Consider the following 17,294-nt stretch of genomic DNA (forward strand, 5'->3'; position numbering starts at 1 on the left):
AGATCACTGAATATGCATAGAATGTATCTGGAAAAATACCCAAATTAACTGACAATAGTTTTTGCCTCAGGGGAATGGACTGGGAGACCAGGAAAAGGGAGTGTGAGGGAAAGACTTCATTCCACGTTGGTACACTATTTTAATTTTCAGCCTCATGAATTTGGTCACTTTAAATAAAAAATAATTTAAGCAAGTTTCAACTGCAAAAATGTTGTTATTCAGAAGATAGTTATACCTCTTATTCTGAATAATTCCTAGTCAAAATGACCAGACACAAAGTAAGCCATGAGAATCTGCCCTGGAGGTTAATACAACCAGGATGCTTTGAGTCCACTTGCTCAAGTGCACTCAGGTTGTATTCACCCAAGGAACCTCTCTACACCTTGGCCACGACACTGTCATGTTTAATACACAATTTCATTAAGCTATTTAACAACTTATATATGCCTCTTACTTCCTAGTTAACTCTATATCCAAAAATGATATAAATGGTCTTCAGTGAACCTATACTCAACATCTTTTCTGTACCCAGCATCCATTCTACCTTGTTTTGGTAACAGGCCCTCAAGCTTCTTTGAAAAAGGAACTTTTTCTTTGAAAAAGGAGAGACTTATATGATAGGTTCACACCACCTTCAACATGGGGCACACAATCTAGACCAAGGAGACTAGGGCACCTTCCTGGCTTGGTAATTAGAACAGGGAGAGCATGTGACAAAGACAGACATGGAAAATCAGCTTTGAACTCTAGATGAAACTATGGAAGAGAGAGCTCTTCTCTGGGATCACTAACTATAAAATCATTACAGGCCTGGAAACGCCTGTAATGCATTTTTGTCAGTTTGAAATGATGGCTCAGATGAGGCCAACAGAAAAAGTCAAAACCTAGACATAGAGAGAGACAGAAACTCAAAAATGGTTTGTGTCCTTTGAGTCCATCTCTATTTAGCCAACCTGAAGTGGCTTCACTCTTGGGATTCCAGGTTACACAAGACAATAAACCCTATCTCCTTTTTTCACTAAAAAAAAAAAAAAAAAGTTGCAATAAAAAATATAAACCTTATTCCTACTTCTAGTACTCACCATTTTTAATTCTCTTAAACCACAACTCTAAAGGACAAGTATTTTAATCCTTAAGGGAAATGGCGTGGAAAAAAACGCAGAGGTATAAAACCTCAGCCTTTTAATTCGAAGAATGTTTAAGATACAATACATATTTCTCTGAGGAATTTCCCACCCTGTCTCCTCGAGCTTTCCTCACAATTCTTTCCTCTACATCATTTCAACATCTGTATCAGCTAGGGGTCTCCAGAGAAAGAGCCAAGGGAATATGTATATATAGAGACAATTTGCTTTAAGGAATTGGCTCATGGGTAGGTGCTAGTCCAAAATCTGCCAGAGGCAGTCACACGGGAGACAGTTCAAGTCCATAGGCCATATACCGGCAGAATTCCTTCTTGCTCGGACTGCAACTTTGACATGGCTTCAACCAACAGTTCCTTTCAAGACTTAGATTTCAGTTACCTAGCTGGGACCAGTGACTAATGAACTCAAAAGCACTCCTTCTAACACCGAGTTCATTACGTGGAAAACAGGTGCATAATATACACAACATGCTTTATCCACAGAAGGGGACACAAAAGAGTAAGTTTAATGTTATCTTTACTATGGGAGGTATGAGAAGAGAGAATCACCCCTTGAAGCCTAACATCCTGCCTAACCCCCCTTCCCATAAATCCACTGCACTGAATGAAATCCTAGACAGCTACCTTCCAGAAATTTTCAAGTCTTGTCTGTCATTTTTCCCCCAAAGTACTTTTTTGACTTCAGCTTAATAGTTTTCTAACCTGTAGGCTTTGATGACACAATAATGGGGACTAGCAGCTCTGAGGTCCCTCTTCCAACCACACTGGTCTCAGAACATAAGGAGGTTCTGGTTTGACTACTGTGACTCTGAACAAGTCACTGACTCTCCGAGCCTCAGTTCCCTTATTTGTGAAACAAGGGCAGCTCGCGGGGTTGAGAGGTGGAACGACAGACTCATTGCTAGTATTCAGCAGAGTACCCGGCATAGAGCTAGATCCCAATTTTTCCTAGTGATGTGAACTTGACACACTGCCCCTGAGCGCCCACAATCCCCTTTGTGTCAGGACAGGGTGAGGAAAGGGAGGTCGTGGAGAAGCATCAGAAAACCTTCAGGCACTGGTTTTAGGGAGGGTCCAGAATCCCACTGAACCGCTTTGCAGAGTCCTTACCTGCTCCGGGGACGCAGAATGGATTATAGGCAGGATTCTGGTACCAGAAGCTTGGGTAAGGCTGCTGCTGGGCCACGGTGTGCACGACAAAGGGTCGGCCGTTACTGCTGTCAAAATTGTTTTCTGAGGAGTTCATTGTCTAGGCTGAAAAACAGACGTTGACATTCAGGAAAGGCCCGTCACACTCAGCCTAGTAAAATGTGAGGGTGGAGAAGTCATCTCAGTCCCCTCGCAACTCCAGGCCTGGGTGTCAGGTTCCTTACCTTGTCTTCCTGCTCACCTGGCACCAGGGACTCACCTGGCATTAGTGACACAAAGGGCTGCACCGCATTCAGGACCCGGGGAGTGGTGCCCAAAGGCCGCGTCACCTTGTGACACGCAAGTCTAGGCTTCCTGCGCAGCAGCCCCCGGGCAAGAGCGAGGCTTTGGAGGCGCAGGCGCAATTCAGTGCCAGGCCTCAAACACCAGGCGCTGCACCCGAGGGCGGTGGCTTAGGCCGGGCCTACACTGTCCTTGTCCTCTGCCCCTCCAGCGTGTCGGGCCAGCACCTTCCCCAGGCCGAGGCTCTGGTCAGTCCAGGAGGCCCCCGGGCTCAGGGTCACCTCACCCAAGCCTCACCTGCCTCACCTGCCTCCCACCCCTGCAAATACCCTCAAGCCAGTGAGTTCAGCCCACCCGCCAATCCGCACCACCCCGGCTTCAAATTTGTCACACCGACCTGCTGTAGTTTGAAGTCCGCGACTGGGACCCTCTGCGGTGGCACACCGGCCGGCTGCCAGGCTGACCCCTGCAACCCAGAGCGTCTATGGCGGCTGTGGCGCTGCGCCCGCCTTTATACGCGCCACAGGGCGGGCACGTGCTGCGCGTTGAGCAGGCACCGCCCCGCACGCTCCGCCCGCGCATGCGCCCTGTGTGCGGCCCTGGCCCGCTGCCCCGCCGGGAAGCCCCCGAACAAGCCCACGTGGGCTTCCACCGGAGGCGTGGAGCGGTGCTCTGCGTCCGGTCAGGGGTTGCAGCCTTAACCCTCCCTTCTGGAACTGCTTCGTGCGCGTGGGCGCCCTGGTGTTGGCTCTTCCAGAGGACTGGACAGTCCCCTGTTCCCCTCGCTCTGCCGACTGTCCCCTCCACTTAACCTGAGTTAGGGCAGCTTCTCGCTGCTTCTCTGAGCTCCTGGTCTCCTCCCGTCCTTGGGCCTAAAGCCACTGACCCTTAAGCAAGAGGAGCTGAGCGAGGAGAAGAGACGGAGGAGGAGGCCCACTTGGGCCGAGTACAGGCCTGAGAGGAGAAAGTCACACAGGAGGTGCTCAAGCGGGCTTCGTGCTGCTCGGGTAAAATCGGGGAAGAAGAGGCGTTGGCGATTAGGACGCCCCTGGTTGGGGAAAGTGGTGGGACAGAAGCCACAGTAAGTCGTCCGTGGGGTGATAGATGGACAGTGTAGGTGAAGCTGGCAAATACAGACTGCTCTTTATTTGCACTTTTTTTTACTACAGATTTTGGTATTTTAATCTCCTAAATGGAGATACAGGGAGATGTTGCAAAAAGTGGAGAGAAGGGATGTTAGGATGTTGTGAGGAGGCAGAGGGAGAGTAGCTACACCTGGTTGCAATGTTTTGCACAGAAGAAAGTCTTTGAGATTGGAGGGAAATGAAGGCTTAAAGGCAGGAATTGAAGCGCATTAGCATCTAATGAGTGATTTTCCCCCCAATGAATAAAGGCAGGAATAACACTTGTAGGGAGCACTGAGAATTTGGGATGACCAACAGCATTACTGGGTAGAATCTGTGTTTGACCAGCAATAGCAGTGGCTGAAACTTGATCAAAGTTTTTCTTTGACGTAAAGAAGTCTGGAAGTGAGCCACCCAGGGCTGGGCTGGTAGCTCTTGCTGTCATGAAGAATCCAATCTCCTCTCTTTCCACTCTACCATCCTTAGCCCTGGCCTTTATCTTCAAATTGCCTCATGTTTCAAGATGCCTTTTCCAAGTAGAAACCAAGAGGATGAGAAGGGAAAGAGGTTAAAAAAAAAAAAAAAGAGCACAAAGGCCACACGACAGCTTCTTCTATCATCAGTTTTGCTCTTCAGGAATTTCTAAAAGACCCACGAAACTTCAGGTTTCAGCACATTGGCTTCTCATGGCTGAAAAGTTGTTTGTTAGCTGGGCATATTGCCACTTGGAATAAACTGGGATGCTGTGACTAAGGAAGAGAATGGGTATTAATTGAGCAGACAACTAACAATGTCTGCCATACTGCTGCTGGGAATGGAAGAAGCAGTAACCAACAGACATGCAAAAGGGTTGCTGGTAGATTTGAGGGCTGAATTGGGTTGGGGATCAGTAATTTGTATTGGCCCGCATCTGCATTGGTGTGTTACTTGCCCAGCCATGTTCAGTCACTTGGGAGATACACTGAATGGTTGGATGGATCAAGGACTGTGGTTTTGCAGGGCTTATGGAAAGAAAAGTCAAGGGTTCAAGAAAGTTCAGTGTGATGGTGAGAAAATAAAGTAATACATCATGGCACATAGTGCATCTCCTGCACTTGTTATGACCCTGTGCACAAGTGCCTCCTTAAATTTTGCCCCCCAGATGCCTTGCCTTACCCTTCCTAGTGGCCTAGAAGAGTCAGAAAGAGAAAGTAAATAATGTCAGAGAGCAGTTGATCAAATGGAGAAAGATTAATGGAGGGCTTCCACATGAGAGTTAAAGAGCTAGAGGGGGAGGGTTGTGGTCAGAGACTGGACATCTGAAGTTTAGGTTTTCATAGTCGGAGCAGTTACAAGTTATAACAAGGTCCACCAGGTGGCCAAGCTAGTGGTTTGCTGAAGTGCTATGGAGGTGAAGGTCATTGGCACTGAGGAAGGAAAAGATCGGGGAAGCTGGGGTTTGGGATGAATCACCCCCTCCTTCATATTGTAGTCATTACAGGTTCCCATGTCCTCAATGAATGTGGCAGAGTGACCAGGAAGGTGAGAGAGAAACATCCCAAGATGTTTGTATTCATAATTTTATGCTGCTTTTCTTCAAGAGAGTCCCCCGAATTTTATATTAGTCCCCATAAAACTTGGATCTGCCACAAGCTGGGGGCCATGTCTCAGCTTTGCAGTGCATGGAGAGTGGGAGATTGAAGAACCTCCCTATGAGGGCAGCTCAGGACTGGAGAGTCCTTGGAAGGGAACACAGGGCAGGGACGATTCAGTAAAGAGGCTGAGGGATATGGTGGCTCGTTTGTAGCCAAACAGGGCTTCCAGGTGGCATAATTATTGAGAGGGCTGGTAGCTAGATCACCGGGAGCGGGACTGGACTAAGAAAGTCCCAGAAATGCCTGCTAACTGGGTTTTGGGTTTGAGGCAGTGTTGGAAGATGTCAAGGATGAAACATACAGTGGTCCTTCCTGGTCCGTGGATTCCAACTAGACCTCTTCTGTAAGGTTTTTGTGTTGAGGCATTTTGTGTGAGGTGGGTTGTCAGAGGCTAGATGGTAGTCGCTATTGTGCTGTTAAGTCCAGTTCGTGAACTGTGTGTTCTCTGCTCAGGATTCCAAACGGGTATTATCATCATCTCTATTTTACGATGGGGACACCTGAGATTCAGGGAGGTTGATTAATCTGCTCATAAATGTGACGTTGCAATCCTACTGGACGGAAGGGGCGTGGGCTGAGGTCTTTGGACTCTCAGGCCCAGTGCCTTTTCTAGTGCTTGGGTGGTCAGTGTCACCCTCATTTTGACAATGTGACAGTCTGTCTCTCATTAAAGCAGAATGATTTCTGCTTTCCTCTCCGTTGACACACTAATTTCAGATTGAAATTTTAAACACAAGTGTAGTGATGGTCTACGTTTCCACACCCTGAGCTTCATCTTTAGCACATTGGTCCGTAATTCCTGCACCAAGGACGCTGAGGCTCACTAGTGACCCTTCATTTACTTATTCCCTCCACAAATATTGGAGTCCCTGCAATGCGACCAGCACAATTCTAGCCCTAAGGAAACAGCAGGGAAGAAAACAAAATTATAATTCCTAGGGAGCCTCCATTTTGTGGAATTTGCAATGAGACACCATTTACAACTATCAGATGGGGGGGGCGGGGAAGCTAAAAACTCTGACAACACTACGGGTTTAGGAGGAAGTGGTGTGACAAGAACATGTATACCCAGCTGGTTGAGAGTGTAAATTGGTAAAATCACTTTGGAGGGCAAGTTGAGAGTATCTTAAAAAGTTGAAGAAACAAAAAAAAAAAGTGAAAAATGAGCCATACTCTATGAACCAGCAATTCTACTTCCAGAAAAATCCTAGAAGTAAATCTTGCATATACACACAAGGAGACATTTATTTAAAATGTTTGTTGCAATAGCATTCCTTGTAATATTAAAAAATTGAAGACTACCTAAGTGTTTGTGAAATAAAAGAATGGATAAATAAATTATAGATAGATTATGGGATATTACACAGGAGTCAAATGAAGGAATTAGAATCACTTCTGTCCCCATGGATAAATCTGAATTAAATACAAGGTTCTAATTTATAATTTCCTTTATAAATGTCTTTTAGAGTTACAGTTTTTCTTCCTATTGAAAATGGTTTATTTAAATTACATATTCTGTGTTGGGGGTGAGTATATTGACATTTATATATTGATTTTATATTCCAGCAACCTTGCTGAACTCTCATTAGTTTCAGGTTTTGGTAGATTTGACTAGATTTTCTACGTGGACACTCAAGTTATCTACAAATAATGACAGTTTTATTTCTTCTTTTTCAATGACTGTCTTCTCATGTCTCTTATTTATTTTAATCTTCTAAGACCTTCAGGACAATATTCAACTAAAAAAATTGATAGCAGATACCAGTGCCTTGTATTTAATTCCTAATGATTTGTTATAATTGTTGTAGGTTATTTTCTAGATATCCTTTATCAACTTAGTAGGATCTTTTTTATTCCAAATTGACAGAAAAGTTTTAAAATTTTTAATGACTGTTGAGTTTTAGTAAATGGTTTTCCTGCAGCTATTAAAAGAATTACATTTTTTCCCCCATCTTCACCTGACTAGTAAGGCAGATTTTTCTCCCATTAAACAATGCTTGCATCCTTTTGATACACCCAATGTGGTTTTGATATATTTTAATACACATTGCAGGATTCCATTTGCTGGTACTTTATTTAGAATTTTGGAATCTAAGAATTTTCAATTCTCACATTGTCTTTTCTTGGTTTCAAGACATTCTAGCCTCATATAATCAGATAACGTGCCGTCTTTTCCTGTTCTCTAGAGCAGTTTGCATAAGAGAAGGATTATCTAAAATTAGTTAAGAGGACTGACACTACCCGACTTCAAGATTTACTATAAAGAAAGCTACAGTAATCAGGGCAATGTGGTATTGGCAGAAGAATGGACAAAAAGATCAATGGAACAGAATAAAGAGCTCACAAATAGACCCACATAAATATAGTCTTTGACAAAGGAACAAAGGCAATACAATGAAGCAAAGATAGTCTTTTCAACAAATGGTCCTGGAACAACTGGACATCCACATGCAAAGAAAATGAATCTAGACACAGACCCTACACCCTTCACAAAATTTAACTGAAAATGGATCATAGACCTATGTGTAAAACGTAAAACTATAAAAAGCCTAGACAATAACACAAGAGAAAACCTAGACCATCTTGGGTATGGTGATGACTTTGTAGATAGAACACCAATGGCACAATTCATGTAAAAAAGAACTGATAAGCTGGACTTCATTGAAATTAAAAACTCTGTGAAAGACACTATCAAATGAATGAAAAAAGCATCCACAGACTGGGAGAAAATATTTGCAACAGACATATCTGGAAAAAACCTGTCATCCAAAATATACAAAGAACTCTTAAAACTCAACACTAAGAAAACACATACCCCAATTAAGGGGGCCCCAAACCTTAGCAGAGACATCACCAAAGAAGACACACAGGTGGCAAACACATGAAAAGATGCTCCACATCTTATGTCATCAGGGAAATGCAAATTAAAATGAGATACCTCTATACATCTATTGGAATGGCCCAAATTCTGACCCCTGACACCACTAATGGCTAGGGAAGATGGGGAACAACAGCAACTCTCATTCACTGCGGGTGGTAATGCAAAATGGTGCAGCTGCTTTGGATTTCTTTCAAAACTGTGTGGTGATTTCTTACAAAACTAAACATAACCTGCCTTATGATCCAGCCAACTATTAAAAACGCACATTTTCTCTCTGCCACTGTAAGTACTAAGTTACACTTTCATGATTTTTAGAATTAGATTATTTGCCTTCCAAGCTAGGAAGAATGAAGCTTAAGACAACGTAATGCTTTGCCAAGTTATCTCATTTTAACCTCACAATAGACCTAGGAAGTAGGTATTATGTTATTATTTTTCCAATTCTACAGATGAGGAAACTGAGACCTGGGTAGATCAGGGAATTTGCCTCAGATTATAGATTTAGTTAAGTGACAAAGTCAGGCCTCTTTCCAATGTTTTCCTTTAAACTTTTTTTTTTTTTTGGTAAAATACACAAAACATAAAAATTTCATTTAGAGCACACAATTCAGATAGCACATTCACAATGTGGTGCTATCATTACCACTATCCACAGCCAGAACTTTTTCATCATCCCAAATAGAAACCCCGTATCCATTGCCCAAGCACTTCCCATTCTCCCCTCCTACCAGCCCCTGACTACCACCAGTTCTACTTCTTTGTCTCTATAAATTTGACTAGTCTATGTAACTCATATAAGTGGAATCATATAATGTCTGTTTTTTTGTGTCCAGCTTCTTTCACTCAGCATTAATGATTCATCCATATTGTAACATGTTTCTTCTATTTTAAGGCTGAAAAATATTCTATTCCATTGCAATAATATTCCAGTTTATTACTGTGTGATCTAGAGTGAGTTACTTAACCTCTCTGTGCTTCAGATACTTCATCTGTGGAGACAAGAACAGCAAAGTCATACAGTTGTAAAACTTAAATGAGTTAATATATATAGTGTCTGGCACATCATAAGTACTCATCAAGTGTTAATTATTATTTTGTTGGTGGTATTATTATTATAAAACAAAGTCCTAGGACACTCAGAGACTGTTAGACATATAACCCCTAGAGTGGGACCTGCAATTACTAACAATCTAGTTTGCTTTCCTCTGCTAAGGGACAAACTACTGAAGGTTGCATTTTGACCTTTAGGGACATCGCTACATTTTGCTTTCTCTATGCTGCTCTTCATATTATATTTCTAAAACACAAAACCCATCACCTTCCACTGATAGTTCCCCACTACCTTTAGGATCGAGTTCAAACTTAACATGGAAGCCCCTTCATGATCTGTATCCATCTCTGGCCTTCCTCTCCAGATAATCCTGTCATTCCCCTCATGTACTCCATGCTCCGGTCACAGTCAGTGACCTCGTTCACAAGTATTTATGGTGCCTACATAGGAGCTGTGTAAGGCACTGGAGAGCCAACAAGATATAAAAGTGGTTTTTGCCTTTATGGAGCTTACCTTATAACAACATTTAATTATAATAATCATAAGGGCTATGAGATAAAAAGTACTATGTGGAAGGAAAACATATACTAGTGAAACTTACCAGAGTTCATTTAAACCACTGTCTTGGGCCAGCCGGGTGGCTCAGGCGGTTGGAGCTCCGTGCTCCTAACTCCCTTCGATTCCCACATGGGCCAGTGGGCTCTCACCCACAAGGTTGCCAGTTCGATTCCTTGACTCCCGTAAGGGATGGTGGGCAGCGCCCCCTGCAACTAAGATTGAACATGGCATCTTGAGCTGAGCTGCCTCTGAGCTCCCGGTTGGCTCAGTTGGTTGGAGAGCATGCTCTCAACCACGAGGTTGCCAGTTTGATTCCTTGAGTCCCGCAAGGGATGGTGGGCTGTGCCCCCTGCAACTAGCAACGGCAACTGGACCTGGAGCTGAGCAGTGCCCTCCACAACTAAGACTGAAAGGACAACAACTTGACTTGGAAAAAAGTCCTGGAAGTACACACTGTTCCCCAATAAAGTCCTGTTCCCCTTCCCCAATAAAATCTTTAAAAAATAAATAAATAAATAAACCACTGTCTTGACCCCTGCTATATTCCTCAACTGGTTCCCTCCTTTTTCTATCCAACCTGCTCCACTTCTTTGGAGAAGCCTTTCTTGGTATGCTTGTTCTTCTCACATACCCTCATAATACCCTGTGCATACTGCTTTCACAGAATTTATCTCACTTGTTGGTTTGCCCGGATATTTCCCTCCAATACTCCCATTCTTCCACGAGTCTTTTATCTCTGTATTCCAGGGTATTAAAATAAATCTTTGTTGAATAAATGATGTACAGTTTTTAAAATGTTTTTATCTTTAAATATTTATAGACTCAGGAGAAGTTGTAGAAACAGTACAGAGGGTTCCTTGGGTACCCAGCTTCCCCCAATGGTAGTATCTTATAAAACTATAAAACATTGTTAAAACTAGGGAATTGACACTGGCACCATGCAATTAACTAGACTACAGACCTTACTCAGATTTCATCACCTTTGAATGCACTTATATTTTTGGTAGGTGTTATACACAGTTCTCTCAAATTTTATCTTTTGCAATTATACCACAATCAAGATACAGAACTGCTCTGTTACCACAAAGAACGCCCTCGTACCATCCCGTAATAATGATGTCCATTTTAACTAGATTTTCTCTGTATTATTACAGGGAAGCAAGATGGTGAGGACATACTGCACATTAGCTCTGGAATGCACTGTCCCCTCAGAGATGGCCCTGGCAACTCCTCCCCCAAATCCAAGATCTGCAAATCGGTTAAAATGTTAAAATTAACATTAAGAACATTTTAGATTATCTTAACATCCTAAATGATTGTGATTTATATCATTCAGAAATGGCTAAGCAAAGACTCAACTTTAGAAATTTTGTAGTCGCATCTTTCTTTTTCCAGGAGTCATTTCAGTTTTCTGTCTTTTCTAGAATCATGACAAAGTTTCAAATGCTGTCTTAGGAGGATACTGTTTCACGGCCATTGGCACTTAATTAAAAGAAAATGCCTTATTAAATAAAAAGGAATGCTTGAAGCAATGTCATGTGCCTAGTTTTGGATATAGATCACATGGGAGCTGCTGTCCATTCCAAAACGGTTAGTGTAATTGCTGATTTATGATGTCCCTCAACTGGATATTGTAACAAGCTGTGATTGTTCACCTTCCAAACTGAGACAAGACATGTAAGGAAATCAAGGTGTTGAGACTAACGATGCCACGTACCCCACAGTCAGTTGTTCTACCTCAGCGGGTCCAAGGACTCAGCCTCCTCTGATCACAGCAGCACCCTTCTTCCTGACTGTTCTAACGCTCTCTGAGACTTTTTAAGGGGATGGCCACCTTGAGGGAAGGAACAGCAAACAAGTACAACTATTTGAGGATAACTGTTCAGTCTGTTCTTTTCCCAATGAAGAGAAAACACAAAAAGATTGGCTTCTTTGAAACTCTAAATACAGCAATCCAGCCTGCCAGCCCTCAGTGATTTAAAAGTTAAAAAGTGACGCTTTAAGTATTAACGAACTAGACTGTCACTTGTCTGACCCAACCTCCATCCTCAATGCTTTGCTCCCTTATAGCCTTGTTAGAGCTTGGAAAAATTAAGTTTTTGCAGCCATAGTTGGCCAAACTGCAGTGCTAGAAAATAAGATGTATGTGAAAGTCTGCAGATTTGGGGGGATGAAGCATTGTCCTGAGAAAGCTTTTACTTTCCTGGAAAAAAAACAAACAAAAAAAGCATAGATGGCTGAAGCCACTCCTTTCTCCCTCTTCCTGTCTCGAACAAGGGTGTAACCATCTGCAACCATGAGGGAAATGTCCAGAGAATTACAGAAATTGTGGCTTTGCTGTTCTTACGCAGTTGAATGAATAATGGGAACTGCCTACCTGCGGACTGGTTATGTGAGCAAATACACCAGTATTGGTTTAAGTCATTGAAATGGAATCTTTGTCACTTGCAGCCAAACACATTCCTAACTGTATAGCTATTAAAATGATACCTTTCTAGTCCTCTTTCATCCTCACAACTAGGTTCTCTTTATACAGTTACTGATATTACTATCTCATTACTCTAACTAGAAAACTCAGTCATCTTTTACCTTATTTTCCCTCATCCTCTTAGGAACCAAGTCTTGTTTATTATATCCAGCTAGTTTCTTTCAAATCCATTCTTCACAGTCTTCACTACCACTCAATGAGTTTGGACTCTCTCCATCTCCTATCTGGATTATTTTAAGTCTTTTAACCTGTATCCCCCGTTGCAGTTTGAAATCCACCATGTTTCAGAATTAGTGTTCTAAGGAGCACCTGAGATCTTGCTCCCCTGCATATGTTGTTTGGCTCAAATAAACACTTAGAATTAAAAAAAAAAAATCATGTTTCCAAAATCTCATGAAGATATTCTTCTCTTTAAAAATCTGAAATGGCTGTCTACAGGATGAAACGCAAACTCTTACCATAGGTATTGTTAGCAGTTTCTGCCTTCTTGTTTAGGCTGTATCTCCAGGATCCAGTTTGGCACAGAGCAGGTGCTCAAGCATTTGTTCAATGACTGAATATTTTGTATGGCTTTTGTTGTTGTTAAGTCAAAACACATTTAATCAAACTAAGCAGAGTGACAGCACACTGGGCACTCAATACAGATTTGTTGAACGAATCTATTTTCTCAATTCTACTGAAAAATCCTTTATCGAAAGCAGAGCTGGATACACACATCTTGATGTGCACTGTTGACCTCACTTTTCCCACAGGAAGAGGCTCGTCACTAACGTATATATGCTTTGAGTTGATAATTAGTTGTGTACATGCTCCACATAGGGCTTATGCTAAAAGTGAAGTTAGGAAGGTAGGTGACGGCTGTGTGGGCATTTCTGACAATCTTGGGTCCATAAATAACTTCTATCAAATGAGAGAGCAAATATACAACGTTCTGCTTGCCAGCAAGCTGTACCGACTTAACCCAACCCGTGTGGGCCACAGCCACCAGCTGCCACAAAGGCCTGGCTTTGTGAAGCAGTAGGCGCTCCTGTGGAACTTGCTAGGCGGGGGAGAGGGTAGCTGCCCGCATTGCGGCACAGAACTGTCTGCAGGCTTCGCAGCAGAGGCTCCCCCTCCGCACCCCGACGGTCGTCTCCCCAGAACTGCGGGCCATTTCACGTGCTGCTTTGAGTTGCTGCTTGGCCTTGCCAGACCAGAACATGAAGGCTTTCTGGATGACACGGGAAAACCGAACACGCTCTGGAAAGCGGAGGGCGTGTTTTGGAGAGAAGGGGTTGAGGAAACAAAGCCCACTCCGCCAGCCGCCCAACGTCTGCCCTCACGGGCCAGGTCTGCTGTTGTCCAGTCTCCTCACTCCCACTCCCCCACCTCCCCTGCAAAGTTCTGGATTTCAGGGGGGGAGGTAACAGCCTACAGCACAATATTTGGTACTCGGCTGCCTGGATTTCCTAGCACTAAAATCTCCGAGCCTCACCTTCCGCCAGGCTAAGCCTTAAGCCCCTACGGCGTGAACCCGCTGGCGCCTCAGGCCTGCGCGTCTGGGGGCGGGGGCCGGGGTGGGGGGGGCGGTGAACCCTCCGCCGCGCACGCGCCCTCGGCTGACCTTCCCCGGGAAACCCCTTCAATAGCGCTTCCCTGTCACCTCGCGCTGCCCCCGCCCTTCCTGCTCTTTCCGCTTCCTTTTTCGCGCCTGCGCGGACCCAATTGTTTTGGCTTTCCGGTGGGATCCAGCAAAGGAAAAGGGCGGGGGAAACTAGGGTAAGGGGGGTGGGGGGGTCTCGAGAACCCGGGAAACTGCAAAATTGCCGCTTGTGGCGCTAGGCGCGCGCGAGCGGTAAGAAGGAAACCCTGGGAAGGGCTGGCCCCCGGCCCACGAGCCGCACGTTCCCGGGCTGCGACGGGGGCCCGCCGAGGGGGCGAGAGCGCGCCGCAGGGGCGGGGCGGGAGCGGCGAGCCGGGCGTCTCGCGGCCCCGGGGGAGGAGTCTGGCGGTGGTCTGGCCCGGAGGAGCGTGCGGCGGCGCCCGCAGAGGACGCTGATTTTCGCGCAGGACAGAGCTGCCGAGGGAGGGCGCGAGGGGAAACCGGAAGGAAGAGGAGGCGGCGGCGCCAGCCTTCCTCGGCGGGAGGCGAAGGCGAGACCCTGGCCTTGGCCACGGCGGGAGGGCCACGCCCCCGCCGCCGCGCCCAAGGGCCCAGAGTCTTCGGGGCCACGGGCCGCACCGGATCCCAACCCTCGGGAGCGAGGGACGCGGGTGAGCAGGCGTCGCCGGCGCGGGGAGAGAGGGGTGGGCAGGGGGAGCCCGCGACGATCTGGAGGAATTGGGATGGGAGGTTAAAAGGGCTGCGGCGGGAGCGGGCTCGGCCCTTTGTAGCTTGGCGGGTGGGGGGCGGCGGCGGCATCTTTCAAACCGGAGACGTTTCCGCCGCAGGCGGGGGAGGGGCGAGGGGGCCAGCGCAGCCCTGCGCACCCCGCGGCGGCCCCCCTCTGCTGCCGGGCGCCCGGCTGGTGCGCGGGACAGGGGCGGCGGGCGCGCCGCTTGCGGGGGCGTTTCCGGCCCCGGTCCCCGGGCGCCTCCTCGCCGCGGGTCTCCCGGGCGGCGCCCTGGCCCGGGCTGGCGCCCGCCCTTGCCAAAATAAAGCCGTTTCCCTTAGCGACTCGCGACGTGTTCACGAGATGGGGGCCGAAGGAGGGCTAGCCCTTCCTTGCATTTTTTTTTCTTTCCCGGTACATCTGAAGTAACCAGGAGATGTCCGGATTAACAGAGGTCCCATTGTGATCTACTGATGATTTTAAAAAGAAAGCAGAAGCTGCCCTTTGAAACGGAAAATTGTGTACGTGTTTACTTTAGACTGTGAAATCGTTAACTTATTTGAACTCGACCACCTCCCTCTTCTCTCTCCGTATGAATTGAGAAACCGTGGAGTAGAAAACTATCCCTTAGTTTGATGTGGAGCAGTTACTTTGAGTTCATGCCTTTTTTTTTTTTTCTGGTTTAGCAATCTTAAGGTAACTTTTGATAGCTCGTTCAAGGGGAGAAGAACATACACTCCACGGGCTATAAAGCTCTAGAATTGTCCGCTACCGCGATGGCCCCTTCAAGGGAAAATAGAAAAAGAACCCAAAATGTGAAACTAACTTTAAAAGGGTATGTTTGTGTGAAATATCTTCTGTAACAGTTATCCTTGTGAAATGAAAACGTAGGGCACAGGGCTGGTCACGTGTTGTTTATGTATGAATCTGTATGTCTGGCTCACTGAGCATTCAGGCACTCAGAAACAAAACCCTGTGAGCAGTGTGGTCTGACCAAAACGGTATTTTCCTTTGAGGGAACTAATGAACAGGGTGGGTTTTTTTTTTTTTTTTTTTCCTTCTTCTGAGTTGGGAATTTTTGCCTGAATTTGAGTAGTGTGGACTTCAAATCGCATGCAATTTTGAGTGACTTATTTGAGTTAGTCTTTGGTAAGGACTTTTTCCCTGACGTTTTCTCAAGACTTTTCTCCGACCTAAAGTAAATCGGAAGGTAAAACCAGTCCGTTGTTTCCCAGTCTTGATGATGTGGAAGTTTGCTGTTCTTTCCATCTGCCCGCTGCTGTTAAGCTTACGTCTTCACTTTGATCTTTTGTTAGTCTAGTGTTTATTGAAGGCCTTTTAGACTAGGCTCTGAAATCCTTAAGAGGGTGACTGTCTCTAAACTACAGGACTATGGCAGTTCTATTGCGCATGCTTTATAGTCCCACATAGTGCTATTTTCTCTACTCACAGGCTGTAGGAAGAGTTTTAAGAGCTATAACTCTTCCGTTTTTTGCTCTCATAAGAAGCATTACCATAAAATGTTAACTTTATTCACAGAGCCTGTAAGGAGATGGGTGGGAATAGAAGTATCATAGTATTTGAGTCTTCACCCCATAGATGTTCTTTATCCTGGTTAATGGAAACAATGAGATATTTCATAAGATCCAAACACTGAATGTGTTTAAGGTGGATGGTAAATTCGTGGAAACTTGAATGCAACTTACAAGCCAAAAGATACCTTGGTTTTCCCAGAGATTTCACACATTGGTAAAAGCGTAGTTTTTCTTGCCCATATTCCTAAGACCAGGAAAAAGGATTGATTCTGTTGTCATAAAGTATATGAATGAGAATATCGGAGTCCTTTGGTATATCTCAATCTTACATTTTCAGTTTTGTGGAGTTTGAATAGAGCAACTAATACTTAAGTAACTCAGAGTAGTAGAAATGACAGGTTGATTTCAAGTAACTTTTTAAGTATATGAAGGTCACTCCTGGTTCCCTTGCCAGGAATTTGCAGTACTTAGATTCCTCCGTGGGGGGACTTTTGTATGAGATTTGGAGAAAATAACAATCATTTAATGAGAGATGCTGATGCTTTTAAAAATTTTTCCCTTTCTCTGCTCCACTCCCATACCTCTGACAAGTGGTGTCATGTAGTAGCTTCCACAGTAGGCAGAGGATTCTAAGTATTACTGTTTACCTTTTATTTTTTTTAAGAAGCTGATTAACATCAGTAGTCATAATTGTTGTTAATTGCCTATGCCCTTAATGACCTCATGAGTATGTTTGAATATCTGGGAAATATTTTCATCCGCTGTTGTGATTGGAAAAATGATTGACTTGGTGGGAAATGAAGTCTCAGTGAAAAAGTTAGGGTCAATTTCACTTTAGCCTATATTTCTTCAGCTTTCATTCATTAATCACTGCAGAGCCAAAAAGGAAAAAAATGATATCCAAAATAAAAGGACATACTACACTCATAATTGTTCTGTCACAGATGGCATCTCCTTTAAGTTCTTATTTAATTTTTAAAAAGTGAGATGACTTATTAATCATAACATAGTACAGAAGCTTATACTTGTGACCTGAATTTACTTACGGTACTGAGCATAATCAACTCGATGGAGCCATGTAGTCTAGTCACTGTGGTTGGAAAGGGGGGACACAGGAATAGACCTAAGCTCTGAAT

At 44.6% G+C, this 17,294-nt stretch overlaps 2 protein-coding genes across 11 annotated transcripts in view; one reads left to right on the top strand and one right to left on the bottom strand.

The window, feature by feature from the left end:
- The window catches only part of LOC109461230 (uncharacterized), a 25,454-nt gene extending 11,587 nt beyond the window's left edge, over positions 1 to 13,867 (bottom strand). The window contains exons 1-5 of one of the 7 annotated variants that reach the window (XM_074340978.2): positions 12,770 to 13,356; positions 11,541 to 11,657; positions 9,867 to 10,035; positions 2,973 to 9,203; positions 2,255 to 2,398 (exon numbers count right to left, since the gene is read on the bottom strand). In XM_074340978.2, coding sequence (XP_074197079.1) covers positions 2,255 to 2,390 — 136 coding nt within the window. In that variant the 5' untranslated portion in view covers positions 2,391 to 2,398; positions 2,973 to 9,203; positions 9,867 to 10,035; positions 11,541 to 11,657; positions 12,770 to 13,356. The other 6 variants (XM_074340977.2, XM_074340979.2, XM_074340981.2 and 3 more) reach the window with 6 other exon arrangements.
- KBTBD2 (kelch repeat and BTB domain containing 2) overlaps positions 13,502 to 17,294 on the top strand; it is a 21,602-nt gene continuing 17,809 nt past the window's right edge. The window contains exon 1 of one of the 4 annotated variants that reach the window (XM_019757311.3): positions 13,502 to 13,640. The gene's annotated coding sequence lies outside the window, so the exon portion shown is untranslated. Of the gene's footprint in view, positions 13,641 to 13,973; positions 14,070 to 14,099; positions 14,565 to 17,294 lie in introns of those variants that run through there. The other 3 variants (XM_074340975.2, XM_074340976.2, XM_074340974.2) reach the window with 3 other exon arrangements.

The sequence above is a fragment of the Rhinolophus sinicus genome, chromosome 4, assembly GCF_057876585.1.
Source record: "Rhinolophus sinicus isolate RSI-liver-muscle chromosome 4, RSI-T2T, whole genome shotgun sequence".
NCBI lineage: Eukaryota > Metazoa > Chordata > Mammalia > Chiroptera > Rhinolophidae > Rhinolophus > Rhinolophus sinicus.